This window comes from Anoplopoma fimbria, chromosome 8, assembly GCF_027596085.1.
Source record: "Anoplopoma fimbria isolate UVic2021 breed Golden Eagle Sablefish chromosome 8, Afim_UVic_2022, whole genome shotgun sequence".
In the NCBI taxonomy this organism is placed as follows: Eukaryota; Metazoa; Chordata; class Actinopteri; order Perciformes; family Anoplopomatidae; genus Anoplopoma; species Anoplopoma fimbria.
In genome coordinates this window covers 2231931-2247965 of record NC_072456.1, presented here as the reverse complement: position 1 = coordinate 2247965, position 16035 = coordinate 2231931, and the positions used below count along the sequence as shown (strand labels likewise).

The window sequence follows — 16035 nt, the reverse complement described above, 5'->3', positions numbered from 1 at the left end:
TCATTTGATATTGTGGTAAAGATCGAAGTCTCTTGGAGTCCAGCCTACATTCTCCTAGCAGCAGCCCTGCTGCTGTAACATTTGATAATCTAGCTGCATCTAAAGATAACAGGTCATCTCTTTCATTTCACATCCCATCGCATCTTCCCGGCAAGTGTTCTTCTTCTCTGATGGATTGGGGGAAATTACTCCCTGACAGCTTTGATCTGCTATTGATCGGCTCAGCTGCCTGCTAATGGATGTAATCGATCAAAAGGCATCAATCCCAGCAACGTGCCAGTCCAAGCTCTCCATCCAAAGCCTTTGGTGCAAGAACATGTCTTAGAGTATGTTTGTTCTTTTCCTGGCCTGGCCCACTGGGCATTTTCTTATACTAAACTGTTAAACCTCCTGACGCTACCTGTTTTTTATAAACCATGGCTCTATGAATGGAAGTGTTGCTCTGTTAGTCACACCACGAATTTAGTCCAGACTGAATAGTCATGGTCATCCCTGACTTTTCCTTTAGCCACATAAGTAGGTCATAGTTTTCACTTCTCATATTAAATATCCCAACGTCATTCACGGCCACCAGAAGATGAATAATAATTACTTTGATGATTCTCTGACTTCTCATCTAGCGTCATTATCAGGTCAAAACATTTGTACACTACTTTGATCTAGGGATGCACCTTTTAATAATACATTTTATTTTTATAGCGCTTTAAAAGGTACTCAAAGGCACTTAACATGTTACAAACAGAAACAAAATACATTAAAAATGTAAACAAGAGATGATATTTATAACAGTAGTAAACAAATCAACAACAAAACAAAAGATATACTTTGAGCCAGTATCACAGGTTGAAAGCAGATTTAAATAGATGAGTTTTAAGTGCAGTTTTGAAAGTGGCGAGTGACTATCAAGTGGAATGTCTGAGGTGCTGGGGGAGAGAGTTCCAGAGGGAGGGAGCAGCAATGGAGAAGGCCCTGTCCCCCCAGGCTCGGTGTTTCGACCGAGTAGGGGGGGTGAGGAGGTTGGCGTCGGTGGATCTGAGGTTGCGGGTGGGAGTGTATCGGTGTAGGAGATCGGAGAGGTATGAAGGGGCCATGTTGTGAAGGGCTTTGACTGTGATGAGGAGAATCTTGAACTGTATTCTTTGTTGTATGGGTTTTGAAGGACTGGGGTGATGCTTTAGTAGTATCAGGTCAGATACTGTGCTCATGTACTTGTACTTGCATTCATTGTTGTGGACACATGCAGCCACTTTCCTGATTAATCTCCACCGCAGCAATTAGTTAAGCTGTGAGGTCGTCAGCGCTGTGTCGGCCTGGCATGCTTCCTGAAGGTTTCCGTCCATTTATTGTAAGCCAGGCGTTCACAGTACGCCAGTTAACAGTATGACAGTAACGTTATTAGTAACTGTGAACGTGGCAATGCAGTGTGTGTACAATTTATTTGTCGGTGAATACATGCTACAACTCCAAAAGATCTGTGAGGAGACTCAAGCTAAGATCCCGTGTCAGCCAGCTGATGATCAAAGTAATTCGAGTTAGCCCCGAAGTTAGCAACAGCTCAGTAGCACTAAGGTGGGCTGACTGCTATGATACCAGCTATTCTACTTTAAGAGAAAAGCTGCACCTTTTTTATTTAACCTTTTTCTTTTTTAATATTTATTTTAACTGGGAAAGTTAAAAGAAATATTGAGAAAGTGAGGAACATCCGATGAAAGTAAAACATAATTGTACCTGCTTAACATCGGCATGTTAGCATTGTCATTGTCAGCACATTAGCATGCTGATGATTAGCACGACGCACCGCTGCGTATAAGTACAGCCTCACAAGCAGCTAGCTTTGATTTAAAGTATTAATCTTGTTTCTACTTCCAACTGAGAATTCTTCTGCAAAAATCTACAAACTGTTGCACTTAATTTAGCATTGAGCCTTAATCTGCTAAGGTGCATGTCTGTGCTGCTACACATTTCACACTGCATATATTGCATAGCCCTTCAGATGTTTAGAGAAATTGAGAGGCCTAAAAATAATGTTGATGACTAATTTTAAAAAAAAGAAAATGATATATATAAATCGAAACATTTTCCGACATATTCAGAGGTGCTTTCAGTCCTGCAGGAGCCGGTCTGCAGCCAAGGAATACCAAACAGAGCAACGGTAGCGTGATACATACTGTGTACTGCACAGCTGAGTGGGCGTGTTCCTAAAGGCCCATGGGAGAGCATAGCCTCACTTATACACTCTGCCCAGAATGAAACAGGATTGCAAATCTGTCTGCTGCCCATGCAGTGATGTAGAGACACTGTCTGAATCTGTTCCGCCCGCACGCCTGTGATTCCAGGGAAAAGATTTGGGAAGCAATATCTGATGACATAGTTCTCGAAAACTTACCCTGCTTTCTTAGAATAAACGTTATAGAAAAACCTGCGGAAGAGATTCAGGAACTTTTAAAGTGCCTCACATCATTCAGCTGGAGAGACTATTTGTAGAAGATTACCTCTAAATTGTGTGTCTTAGAAATAGATTGGGCTCCCTTGCTTAATGTGAGCTCTGTCGAAGGAGAGAGACGGAGAATACCATTTAAACCTAATCCCAGTCGCTCAAACAGAACGGCTCTGTGAATAAAATCCCCGCTGTGCAGGAAGGCTGTCATTTACCCAGCATGGGATGTGACACTTCACCGAGTTCAGCAGGTCTCCGTCAGTGTTTACCCTTTCCCCAGCTCCCCAGATGAGCTCCCATCATGGCGCTGCTTTAGCCCAAATGCAGTCTGCTGTAGCCTTTAGTGTGCTTTTATTTATTGATGAGTTCTGCCATTTAAAAGAAATGATAATAGTTCATGTTTTGAATGTGCACTGTAGATGTGACTGTAAGAATATATTGTCTCGTTGAGATGCCAGCGGGAGCAGCATGCAGAAGGTCCCGTGTGGATTTATGGACTGGAGGGAAGCTGAACATTCATCACGCCAGTTTAACATAGTAGGGAGTGTTTTATCTAACTCGCTGGACAAAGACATGAATCACTACCAGACAACTTGCAGAGAAACAGTTGGCTGCAGCAATGTAGGACCACTTATTATGTCAGTGTATTAGTTAGTTTTTATTCTTTTTAATCAGATTTATAACTGTCTTTTCACTGCCCCTTTTATACTGCATATCCTGTCAGCATCCTGAGATGGACAGGAAGGCATCAAAATGGCCTGTTTTGATGAATTTGGCTATTTTGTTCTTCCTGGAACCTGAGCGGTTCTTTAGAAGCCTTTAGATGCCTGTTTAGACAAGCTACTTTGTCCCACACATTGCTGTAGCTTTGGGATAGTTTAGCCTTGGAGCAAAGGCAAGCCTTGATCCCAAGCACAATGGCTACAATGCTTGTTTTGTTTCTACTGTGGAACAAAGATCTGAAGGTAAACAGGCTTGAATTTCACAGCGTGTGAGATCAGTGTTGAGTCAGCATTTCTCTGCTGGTCCCGTCGTGACTGTTTGATCCGAATATCAAAACTATATTTTGTTATAGGCCTCTGGTTCCATGCCAGTGTGCAAGTATGTCGCAGCTTCTCTTTGAAACTAGTTTAAACTACACTTCATTGTGAACGTCCAAGTCTATCATTTTGACCATACAAATTACAGGGATATTTATTGAATTGATTGACTCTTAAACTATCTGATTGGTCATTATTAGAAGAGTAGACATGATGTACACATGTGCAAACAAACCTTTAAGAGCATCACCAGCATTTATTTCTTGTCAGCTTTTTTGAATGTCAGTTTGAGAGTGAGGGTAGCGGGTTCAGTTCTCTAGCCGCGGACTGATTCTTTTGTTAACATGTGGAGCACTGACTGTGCCTTGATTGAAGTGCATGACTCGTGTTTTATTCAAGAAGCCAGATCCTGTTTGACAAAGGGCTCTTAAATTTGATGAAGTTGTTTTTTTATGATTTAAAAAAAAAAAAAAATCAGCCGATAATCATTTTTCTGGCCTATGTGGGGCATGCAAGCAAAAGCTGAGGCCGTAACAGGCTAACCCACCACTGGTTACACAATGCACTAGAAAGCTAAATTGTTGTTGGCTCTGGCTATTTGCCAGGGTCAAGAAAACAGGCTTGAAGACTCCATTGGGATGCCCATGTTGCTGTGTTTCTATTAGCCATGAGACCTTAAAGCCCTAAAGGTTTAGTTGCAGTCTTTTAAAAAACTCTTTCAGCCTCCTCGTGTTAATAAATGGCTTAGTGCAATTAACGTCAGTCAATGGGTCAATGGCCTTGTTGTTTAGTACTCCTAGTACAACATTAAATACTAACCCTTATACACATGGACTCATTCTTACCATTAACTGGCACGGTCAATACTTGTTCAAAATAGCTTGATTTACAAATCAATTAAGCAGAAAAGATTCCAGTGATGCATTGATTAGATGGCTCAGAGGGTTAAAGACCTAATAACAATCACACCAAAGGATGAATACTGAATCTAATCTCACTGTTACCACGACTGCACTTTGTTCAATATAATCCCACATATCCTTGTGCTCCTTCTTATTATTATTTGAACAGCAAAAGGAAATTGCCTTATGGACACCTTGATAATGAATTTGTAGTTAATTTACAGTGTACAAAGAGTTTAGATTATTGCAGTTGGTTTCCTTTATCATAGTCTGCTCTTTGTCACTGAACAAAATACCAGCAACTTTAGCAGTAAGATGTCAGGACATTCAGTACTCAGGACTGTAGACAATTTACTCCCACTCCAAGAAATAGCTACAGAGTACTTTTGGTTTTAATTGTTCATCCTATACTACCCTAAAAGTCTAATTTAGTTGTGTCTCTTCGGGCTATTTAAAGCCGAATATTCTCAGACTCCTTAAACTTAGGGTCCACAGTGTTTAAAGGGGACATATTCTGCAAGTTTTCCCGGTTCATACACGTATTTGGGTTTTCTACTAGAAAACCTTTACATGCTTGAATGTTCAAAAACACATTATTTCTCTCATACCATCTGCCTTAATATACTTGAATTCACCCTCTGTCTGAAACAATCCATTTTAGGGCCTGTCCCTTTAACCCCCCCCCTCCCAAAAAAGAACAGCCTGCTCTGATTGGCTTGCAGAAAAACAAATTGTTCACAGTTTTGGGTGGAGATACTCGGATGGGCCACCAGTATATTCTCATGAGCCTGCATGTGACATAGGAATGGGATTTTCTGATCAAGGCAGCCCACAAAAAAAAGTACTGTGTTATCTTATTTCACGCTTTGTGGGTTTGTAGACATATTGGGCTAAAGCAGCTCTCTATGCTATATGCTGCAAACTGCATTATTGATTAATGTCCCATACGTGCAACATTGTCATGTTGAGCATTTTGTCGCATTGATCTGGAGAATTCTACAGGTTTTCTTAAAATTTATTGCATCGATGTTTAATGAAGAGGTTTCGGTCCCTGGTGATGTTGAAGCAACAATTTGATAATGCAGATCAAGCTGTCCACTCTGAAAGTATACAAGGACTGTGATAAGGGGAACAGAGGATGTTTGCTTAAGGTTTTAGATGGCATTGTAATTATCTTGATTGTATTAGAAGTAATACATATTCAACACTAAACACTTTGAATACCTGTATGTCATTTCTGTAATAACATTTACTCAAAGGCACTCCATACATGCAGTCAGTTTTTCCAAATAAGCTCTCTTAACCCGACTATTGTATTCGACACCTAGAACATCTGAGAACACCAGAATTAGTGCAATATTCTGTACGTATGGAAGACTGCAAATATGAGCAGGGTCCACTTTCTCTAAGAGGAGGCTGTCTCCGTTTCTCCAGCCGCCCTCCGCCTCCTGAGAACGCAATCTAATTTAAACATTAAAACGTCAAGTCGGTCTGTCTCAAGCCCTCTGGCCTCAAACAGTAGACATATGACTTCTGTCTCCTTTCCCAAGGCAATCGCAAACACCAGAGAGTCATACATTTCAGAGCCGGTGTCACACGCTGGTGGAGATGTCATCGTGCTCTTACTGTGTACTGTATGTATTTGTGTGTGTGTGTGTGTGTGTGTTTGTTGTTATTGCTTTTAGTAACATCAAATGCCTCATTAGACGGCGTAAGGGCTGAAATGGCTTTCTGAGTGCTTTACAGGATGTGTGCATGGGAGATCCAGCCTTTGTTGAGTTCGAAAGCATGTTCATCCATTATTCAGAGGTATTGGTAAATGGACGGTCCTGGGGAGAGTTCATATTGCAAATTCTCTGCAGATGCAGTGAAACGCGTTGTAAAAGCAATAAAAGCTGCTCAGATTTGTAATAAGATCACAGTCATTTTCCAAAAGTATCAGATGATATTTGTTGCTGATTGATTCTCATGTTTTGGACAAATTGAAGCTGATGCTGGATGAAAAGTCAGGGGATCCATTAAGTTATTACGCTTCATCCTGAGGGGAGGGCATAGATATGTGTACAAAATTTCATTGCAATCCATCCAACAGTTGTTAAGACATTTTACTAAAAAAACTACAAATGTCACAAGCCAGCGTATCACAAATGGTTTTTAAGATTCCTCATTTAGCAACCCTGAATGTCTGTACAAAATTTCCTGGCATTCTATCCAGATATTTCAATCTGGACCAAAGACAGACAGACTGACTGGCATTTCCATCCCTAGAGAGCAATGCTGCTTCCATGGCTAAAAAATGGCAGTTCTGGTCCGTTATCAAATGGGCCAAAACCACTTCTATCTTTGTATTAGCTCTGCCACAAAGAATTATTATTAGCCATTTCCCAGTTTAATGTTCGTGGTTTGTCAGAAGTGGATCTCCATCCCTTTGCTACCTAACATTTTTTTGCTTGACTGCTGCCTTTATAGAGCATGCAACTTAGGCTGGATTCTCCTATAAATGCAGCTTTGTTACAGCAATATGATAACAGTTACTATATCCAAGTAAGTATTTAGGTGATCTGAAGTTGAGGCTTAAACTGGCTTTCACATAACAAGTAACATATAAAGGAACATGTCAGAGACCATTTTACATGTTAGAATTTAATAAAGGGGGTCACACAGATGTTTTCAATTATTTCTGATTACACATAAAGTTGGGGGTGGGCAGAGCTATGCTGGAAGTTACGTGACATTAAGAAAACTTTCTTTACTAACAAGACTAACAGATGTAGTCCTGCCCTTACAGGTCAATCAAGCACGGTCCACACACACCCACACACTCTAATTAGATCTCTAAGTGAAAACACCTGTGTTGTTTTCCTAATTTGACACAAAATATGCTGCAAAGCATTTGAAACAGCGGTTATATGCTGCAACATAGCTACAGATGATTAAAACTTTACCTGATTAATCAAATCTAGCCTGATTTCAGCTTAAACATTAACAACAAATTAACAGTGTTAAATAAAATAGTGCTTTTTTTTAATCCTGCATTACTGACTCATTTAAGTAAAGCTAACATGGTAGCATGGTAAAAAAAAGCATGGCTTGTATACCAATGCAAGACAGCTAGGCTTAACAAAACCTGGCCAATGTAAATTCATCATTCTAAGAAAGTCAAAAAAACGTGGCGGTTACAAGCAAAGAGGCAGAATGTCATAGTTTACTTCCAGATAGGCAACATGCAGGCAAAGCTGTATAATTCAGCATTTTCTTCACAAAAACTCAGTAAAGCAAATGGCTGCAACTAATTAGTTACAGGTTTGCTCCCAGAGGACTCATTGTCAGCCAGTTTGGGGTGTGTGAGACTGAAAAATGTAAGATCTTGAGTTTGACTGTGATCCAAAAAAGTTAGCTATGACATAATGCTTATTATGTCTGTGGAGTAACCCTTGAGCAAGGCACCTGACCCTCAAATTTATGTCAACCAGAATCGTTTTTTGGTTTTTTTCTAATGCAGTATTTTATTCAAGTCAAATGCAGCCAGTTAGTTTTGTGTGATTGTCAGTTTTATATCAAATTAACGGTGAAACTAGAAAGTTTCATTGCAGAGAGATTTTTGGCAGTTTTTGATTTGTTAATGTGCGTGTAATTTGTTAATTTAGACTGAAGGAATTATGGAAGCCATCTGCTGTTTGGCTTTCTCCTGTTGGGTTCTGCATGCCAGCTGCTGTGACTATGAATAAACAAGTACACAGATGCAAGAGTCCATAATATCTATCCCACGGTTCTGTATCTCGTCCAGGTCTCTGTGCTCTCCTTCCCTCTGCGGGGACATTTATAAATAACTTCTCATTTTGCTCTGTTCCGTCACTCATTGATAAATATTAGATATCTGCCTCTCCCCATGTGCCGGGCTCTCATCCTGGTGTCGTGCTAAGGCAAGGCATGAGACGTACTGCTTTATTTTTAGCCATCTCCTCGTGAGTGGAAGTCTGGGCCCGTCCAGAAAGCACTGCCATGCTCTGATTGGCTGCCAAGTCCTCAAAGGACTTCCGTGATGCCTGCCGCCAAATGACCAGCAGTGGATTAATAGCAAGTACGATATCATTTACGAATAATGTATTTACAGCATAGGCTATGATATATTTTTAAATCCTTGAAACTTCTAGTTTATACTATATATCTTCTTTTAAAAACACAAATGCACCATTTAAATGTTCTAATAATGATGGAAAAGACTGAGATCTTGTCATTAAAAGTGTGTTTCTGTTTTTCAATCACGCCCATTCAGTATTTAATTATCTACAGCTCTTGCGATATTGTTTGTGTTTAAGCCACTGATTATTCGGGTGCAGAGGTGACAGAATCCTTAACTAACTCGTTTTATGGGCGGCTGTGGCGTAGTGGAGAGCAAGGTAGTTCTCCATTCAGAGGATCGGTAATATACTATGTAATATACTACTGAAGTCGCTTTGGATAAAAGCATCTGCTAAATGACTGTAATGTAATGTATGGCTGCATAGTTCACAAATGGCAGAGCCCTAATGCGAGCCCAACTGTGTTGGACCTTTAACGTGCCGTAAAATAGCATTTTGAGCTCTTAAGAGAGGCCCTGATGAGGTGTCTGCTGACTGTGCTCAGCAGAGCCCTGCCGTCGAATGTGCCGGTTGTGCAGCAGCAGGTGCTCGGTTCTCTCCGTTAATTGGCCCTCATGTTGCTAACTCGCTCCACAAAGCCTTTGAAGCATCACACCAAGTAGAGACTTCATTAAAACCAAGGCTGTAATTGGGAACCCACCACGCAGGAATCCCCTGTCTGTGTTCCTATTTATTAAGCTGTCTGCTGAGCCACTGCATAGCTGATACCTTACTCGGGTTTGGATGTATAATCCACAGGTATAGTGTGATGGGTCTTTACATGTTGAATTCCTGCACTGTGTATGTAGATATTTGTGCATTAAGAGTCTGCGTGTCAGAATTCATCAAAGTTGAAGACTACTCAGAACATTTTGCGCAAAATAATCTTGTGTCCTAGATCGAATCCTCTGATCGCAGTTACTCCATTGGAATTAATTGATTTTGCTTGATTTCTTGTATCCAGGCCTTTAGGCTTGAGACCACAAATATTTGACAACCTTTTGTTTTAAAGTTGAGGGTATTTTACAGGCGTCACAATTCTAATGTTATCGTCTTATCGCATGATATATGGACGTGACCTTGATCATTTTTGGTGACCTTGCCTCATTCCTGGCCCGTTCAGTTTGTTAACATAAAAATGTGACCAACCCTTCAGCCATCATCAGCAGGGTTTGCCCTACCATTATTATTAAATATTGGGCATTGCGCAGACATGCACATTTTTGTCTACAGAGCCTGAGAGTCAATTGTATTTATTGCTTTGGTTGTGTTTTTACATTTTTATTTTTATTTTAAGGATATTGTGGCTTTTTTTGGGACTTAGTAACTTAATTGTCCTGTTTGTGTCAGTCATATTAGTGGTTATGTGTTTGTTGTTCAAATTCTTAGACCATTTCTTTGTGACTTTGATGAAACATGTGGGGCAAACTAAGCTAACTGATTGCCTAGTGTTACAATTACATAAGTCATTTTTACCAACTCAGTCTTAATTAAGCTAGCTAGCGAGCCTAACAAAGCTTCTAGCAAGCAATTCAACATCCATTGTTTCAAATGATATCATAACGTCCTCCCTTTGGTTTGTTCCACATGAGCCAATCAAAACAGTGTGTGTTTCTGTAGACTGCTTTAAAAGAGTGTGCTGGCATTACTATGTTTTTATATTATCATTATGTCAGTGGCATGTAATGGTCTTAAAATGACAATGATATAGTTTTATTGCAATTATTTCTGGGAAAATATATCAGCCAACTTAAGTAGCTATTGTGACAGGCCAGGCCTTTTAGTTGCATTGTGACTTGAGCTTGAGAAAATCAACGTTAGGACATCTCTGACTGTGTTTGGTGGATTTTAACCATTCCTTTTTAAAAATCTTGCCTCAATACGATACAATCTGTGCAGTACTACATCGCTGGAGAAAATCACTGGAAGCATTTTGAAGATGTTGTATGATGGGGGCAGTCAACAACAGTCCCATTAGACGGTGCAGTCCATTTATATGCCCGCATGTAACTGCAAGTCTAAATAGAAACTGGAGTCGTTGAGTTCACATACAACGCTGCACTAGGCTGTTAAAGATTCAAACGCCTTATGTAACCTCATGAATTCATCCCGTCTAACCCCTACTGCAGCTACATACCAGAAAAGAATAACTCCTCATATAACATTACCACAGCCATTTGAGTAAAGCCATATGCTGTTCTTAAACACTTGCAGCGTCCTGTCCCTCCACGGTCCAGACAGTCACTAGTTAAGGTAACACAAGAGGAGCACATTAGCATATTCATTTTGAGGTCCCCCCTCTGAGTCCACTACCAGATTGGGGCTTGAATGAGACGTCTTAAGACATCCCCACTGGGTCTTTATTAACATTAGCTCGGCTGGTGAGAGCCACATGGAGGCGGCTCGGCTGAATTAGGCCGCTAGCGACAGAGGACATGTTGTGAACGGTGGACAGCTTCCTCCTTTCATTGAGGTGGCCATTTGCACAAGAGGAACTTGTACACTTTGATTAGAGTGTGAGGGTAATCAATAGGTGCCAGACACCGAAGAAAAAGCTACATTGCATAGCCTAAATGTCAAGATGAGACATTTGCACATGACGACCTGAAAAATTTGCACTGGGTGCCATAAATACATGTTGCATCAATGCTCTTTCACCCAAGAGAATACAAACCATTATGTAGTTTAATATCAAACCAGTCGACCTTTGTTGTCTACCTTTTTGATATTTGTGATGGATGAAGTACCCGCTGAGCTTCCTCATCACACAAAGGACATTGTTTGTGTAAATTCAAAAGATGGCATTAGTCAGTTTTAACCCTTGTCTGTCATTATAGCTCCTGTAGTTTATTGTTGTCCTTCCTTTTGAAATTTAATAAGCAACCTTTTTCTCAGTTAACCAGTTGCCCTGCGAGAACACACCTCTGTTAGTACCTGAATGAAAAGAGCTTGTTGCTATGTTATCTCTGCCTCGGGTTTTACTTTTATGTCTGACTTAAGCTACTAATCATTTGAATCCCATCATAATCTATAAAATAGTGTTAAGTGTTAACGGCGAAGCGGATAAAAAGCTTACGGAGGGGGAAATGTTCAGAAATGCAGAGCTAATTCCAAAATGTAATCAAAAATCTGCCTTGTTAGTCACTTCTTTTCAGCCAAACGGAAATTTCACTAAATTATTGCAGCCACGAGCGTAACTAAGCTTCCTGCCTCCACCATAGTAATTAAATTCACACAAACAGACCTGGAGATATGGAGATACTCACAAAAACTGAAAGCCACACTCAGTTAAGCCTTTTAAGATCAGGAGAATACCGCAGGTTGGATCGGGACATTAAGGGGCATGTTAATGTTTCCCCGTGGCTCTTCGGTGTGCCGTCTCGGTTTTGTTATTTAGTGTGCATCGTTATACTGTTTTATACATACATCCAAGAGAAATCAAAGCGTGCTAGTCCGCCCTTTTTCTGGGGAAGGAATTTAGGTGTCTGTTCAGATTTTGTTCAAAGCACACTCTCCCAGATACTACTTTGACTTCAGCGAAGAAAAAGGACGTGCTGTCTGTCCCTGAGATGTGAAGCTTTCAGCTGGGACTCAGAGGCACAGAGAGTGCTGTGTAATGTCGCCCTGTGGGTCGAGAAGGATGAGTCAGCAACAAGCACAGTGGATCAGACAATCCAAATTTGGTGTTTCAACAAAGACACCCTCCTTCATACTATTTAAAGTACCACTTTAATAACAGCTCCATGCACACAAATTGGACTTCACCAGGCGATTTCGCAATGAAGTTTTAATTCCAAATAGACCGTGACTGAGTTAGTAGAAGTTGATAAATTAGCTGGTATCTGCCTAAAGTAGGACATCTCTGGAGCTAAGTGAGCCAGATGATGTATTGATGAATGAGCATGAGATCATTAGCATAATCAGTAGCTTCGCATCAAATCCTGCCTCGCAGATATGGAACCCAAGTGAGGGCGCATGTAATTAGTCTGCCTGATTAAAACTCTTTCTGTAAACAATTGTAGCTTGATGAACAGTGAATTAAAGACGGATCATATTTACAGAGTAAGCCCGTGCTCGCACATTTTTGAGGGACTCAGTCACAGTGCATTTCTCTCACATGAATAATGAATTGAAACTTCACAAATATTTAATAACAACCATGGAACGGAAACTGCACGAACAAATGTTGCACTTTGCACTGGGGGGTGTATGCAGATGAGTTGAGTTGATAGGATGAAATGTCCGATAACTGTGTGGTATTCTGGCCAGTGTTTACAGAACGATTAGACTTACCTGTAGCACTCTGGATCTGTCCCACCGGAGTTATCGGGGTTTAAGATACTGGCTCTCAGCCAACCGTCTGCACTATTGCTAAATGGATATATGAAGGGGATGTGATTGATTCCTGCTGGCTTCCCCGTTTTCTTTGCTTCGGTCCACCTCATTAACAAAACCACTGAGGATACAAAATCTTAAAACCATATACGCCATCTATCAACGAGTCAACCACGTCTCACCAGCCTTCTCTTTCTGGAGGTGATTATTTCTGGTATATCGTGCCTTATGCCAAGATGATGAATTATTTATTGAATTGATATGAAATTAGGTGGCTGTTTTCATTTTCATTTGTCAGTCTCATACCTTAACACGCTTCCATAATGATTCTTGGCAGTTGAATTAAGTATGATTTATTTTCCAGAGAGCAAAGCATATGATCAATGCGTTGTGTATGTTTACAAACACATAAAATAATACCTGTGGTGGTCTTCCTTCTTGTGTATCCACTGTAACAACAGCTTGTCCCAAAATTGACTTTCCTAAACAGGAAGTAAGGAACCAATGAATTAGTTGTCCCTTTAGCTTCACCTTGATTTTTGCCAATGTTAGACTATATCCGTGATCGGTAATGTCCTGTGCAAAATGAATTGGAGATTGTCCAGTCCACGATTAGTGTAAGTTATATAAAGACAATGATCAGGGGAAGCAGTAATGTTGGAGTTGAACAGTGCTCAAAAACTGTAGCAACGGACTGTTGTTTTTATCACAAATTGCACTGCACAATATTGTGAACCCTAATAGGCACAAATGGGCAGGAATTTTCTTTAAAAAAATAATAATAATCCTGCGTAATCATCACTATCACATCACAATTCTGCCCTCTGCCTGTGTGTTCTTAACTTGTTGTGTTCAGGATGTTTCTGGGCCTCGACCTCATAAAACGTAGCAACCATAGACTAAAAAATATTGACATAGTTCGAAGACCCAAAGGTTTCTAAAGAGCTGTTGTGAAGCTCAAAGTGGGAGGCTCCGGCTGTCGCCCTTGTTGAAGTGACGGCACAGCCGAACTCGTGGCACATCCAGACAAAATGGCTGCTGGGGGCGGCTTCTCAGTGGGTAGACTGGTCGTCTTTTAACCAGAAAGTTAGCGTTATGATCCTCTGGTTCTACTGTCTGCGTGTCAACGAGTCCTTGAGGGAGACACTGAATCCCAAGGAGAAATGACCTTCTTAAACCATCCTAAGCATTCCAGGAGCAGCAGTGGGCTGCTGTAAAGCACACATTTCATGTATCTGTATGTATACGACCATTGAAATAAAGTTTAGGCATTTTAAAACCATAGTGAGTCTGGGGTTGGCTTTTACCTGCTGGGGAGCACCATAAGCCTAACCCGCCCACAGGTGTCACTTCTGATGTCGTTGAGCCGGGAAAGGAGCGGCAAAACTTTGAATGTTGTATTTACAAACGACAAATCTAACTCTTTTTACCTCTAAAGCCCCTGAAAGTTTTCAAACCAATGTATTTCTCCAAAATATGAAAATACTCTCAACTGAATTAGCCACAATAAAAGTCACAATTCGGAAAAATTACTTCTTGGGTGTTATTTGTATTATTTGATGTGCTTTATCAGGACTGTGTGGGTGTGATTTTATCATATTTGATTGACAGCGGCCTGAAAACAATAAAAAACCTCATCACATTTTGATAACTCATCGGGAGTAAGAAAAACTTGCAATGCCTCGAAGATAAATTGACTTCTCCTTTTAGGTTTTCTGTCCTTCAGTAAAGATTGGTTTGCATCGTTGCACCTACTCTCCCCATTGACTATATTAGATGAGAATGTACGTGTATTGGGAACGCGCGCTATGCCGGCAGAGTCGGCAGCATTGTAATTACATCTGGACCCGATGCCACGGCTGACCCGCTGGTCACCCGCTCACACAGTAATGAGCTCCCTGGGCAGCAGTGACAGCCGCGGCTTTAACCATAACCACCAATCCTTCTGTTACCTCTATTGAGCGTCTGAGCAGAGGAAGATGTAGCCTCGTCTTCTCATTTAACGCATTCTGTTCTTCTCTTCTCTTGCAGTTGGAAAGACGTCCCTGATCACACGGTTCATGTATGACAGCTTTGACAACACGTATCAGGTAGGTGCTGCACGGACGGAATATTTTGTCTCTAATGATCAATTTAAGTCCCTATTGATCGTCTTACCTTTCAAAGTGAAACATAGTTTTACATATCAAACACATGATAATCAAGGAAACATATTTATCAGAAATAACCATTATTTTGTGTGTGTGTGTGTGTGTGTGTAAGCTAGGAAGTAATAGCCAACATGACTGTTGCATAAAGCAGACACCTTTGAACTGAACATCAGGGCCCTCAAGCAATCACTGTTTCCAACCTTGTTCTCTCTAAAGCAGCCTAATCTCACCCGTCGTCCTAAAAACAGAAAACTGCTTATGCAGCCTCGGCACTTACAGAGGTCTTTGCGAGCGTTTGCAGACAAGCGGAAAATGAATACGGGCAGTATTATTGCTTTGCAAGTATCTACTTGTATAGTAATAAAAAAGGAATTAAAAATAAGTCTCACCAAGCTACTCTGCCCTCCCTCTCATATAATTTAGAGTTTGTGTGTGTGTGTGTGTGTGTGTGTGTGTGTGTCAGCTCACTATGGCTCTTTTATGAGGGAAGGTACAGTGTTATGAGCTTGTGCATTTTATAAAAAAAACAGAAATACCATCAGTATATGAGATCTCTGAACTATAGAAGAGGTAACTTTTGTTTTGCGTCGTGTGCGAAATACGTGTATACTTTTTAACCAAAACCTGAACCCCACCTTCTCCGACCGTACAGCAAATGTCTGTTTTAATCTGAGGAGAAGTTGTCTTCATTTAAGAAACAGCTGTGAGTTGGAAAAGGCATTTCCATCAGGTATAGAATTGGCCAGGCCAGTAGAGTTAATAATGTTCTGCAGCCTCTTGGTCCTTGTAAAACTCAGTCTCTCAAGCCCAAGCCTTAATCCGGCTCCGCCTTTAAATCATCTACAGTGGTCTCTGTAGATTGCCTCACCTGCTCCATCTAATTTGCCTGTCTTGTCCTCTTCAGTATAAATATAACTTGCTCTTTATCTCCAGGTGTGAAAGTTTTTTGAGAAATTTTGGGAAATATGCTTATTTAAGGGGAGAGTTGGTGGATTTAGTTACTTTTTGACAGAGCTAAGCTAGCTGTCTTTCTGCTAAGTCAAGCTAAGA

General features: G+C 40.7%; 1 protein-coding gene across 1 annotated transcript in view; it reads left to right on the top strand.

Annotated features, from left to right (window-relative positions):
* rab6ba (RAB6B, member RAS oncogene family a) overlaps nucleotides 1–16035 on the top strand; it is a 49469-nt gene that overhangs the window by 5928 nt on the left and 27506 nt on the right. Inside the window, exon 2 of the mRNA XM_054602603.1 lies at nucleotides 14867–14925. Coding sequence (XP_054458578.1) covers nucleotides 14867–14925 — 59 coding nt within the window. The remainder of the gene's footprint in view (nucleotides 1–14866; nucleotides 14926–16035) is intronic.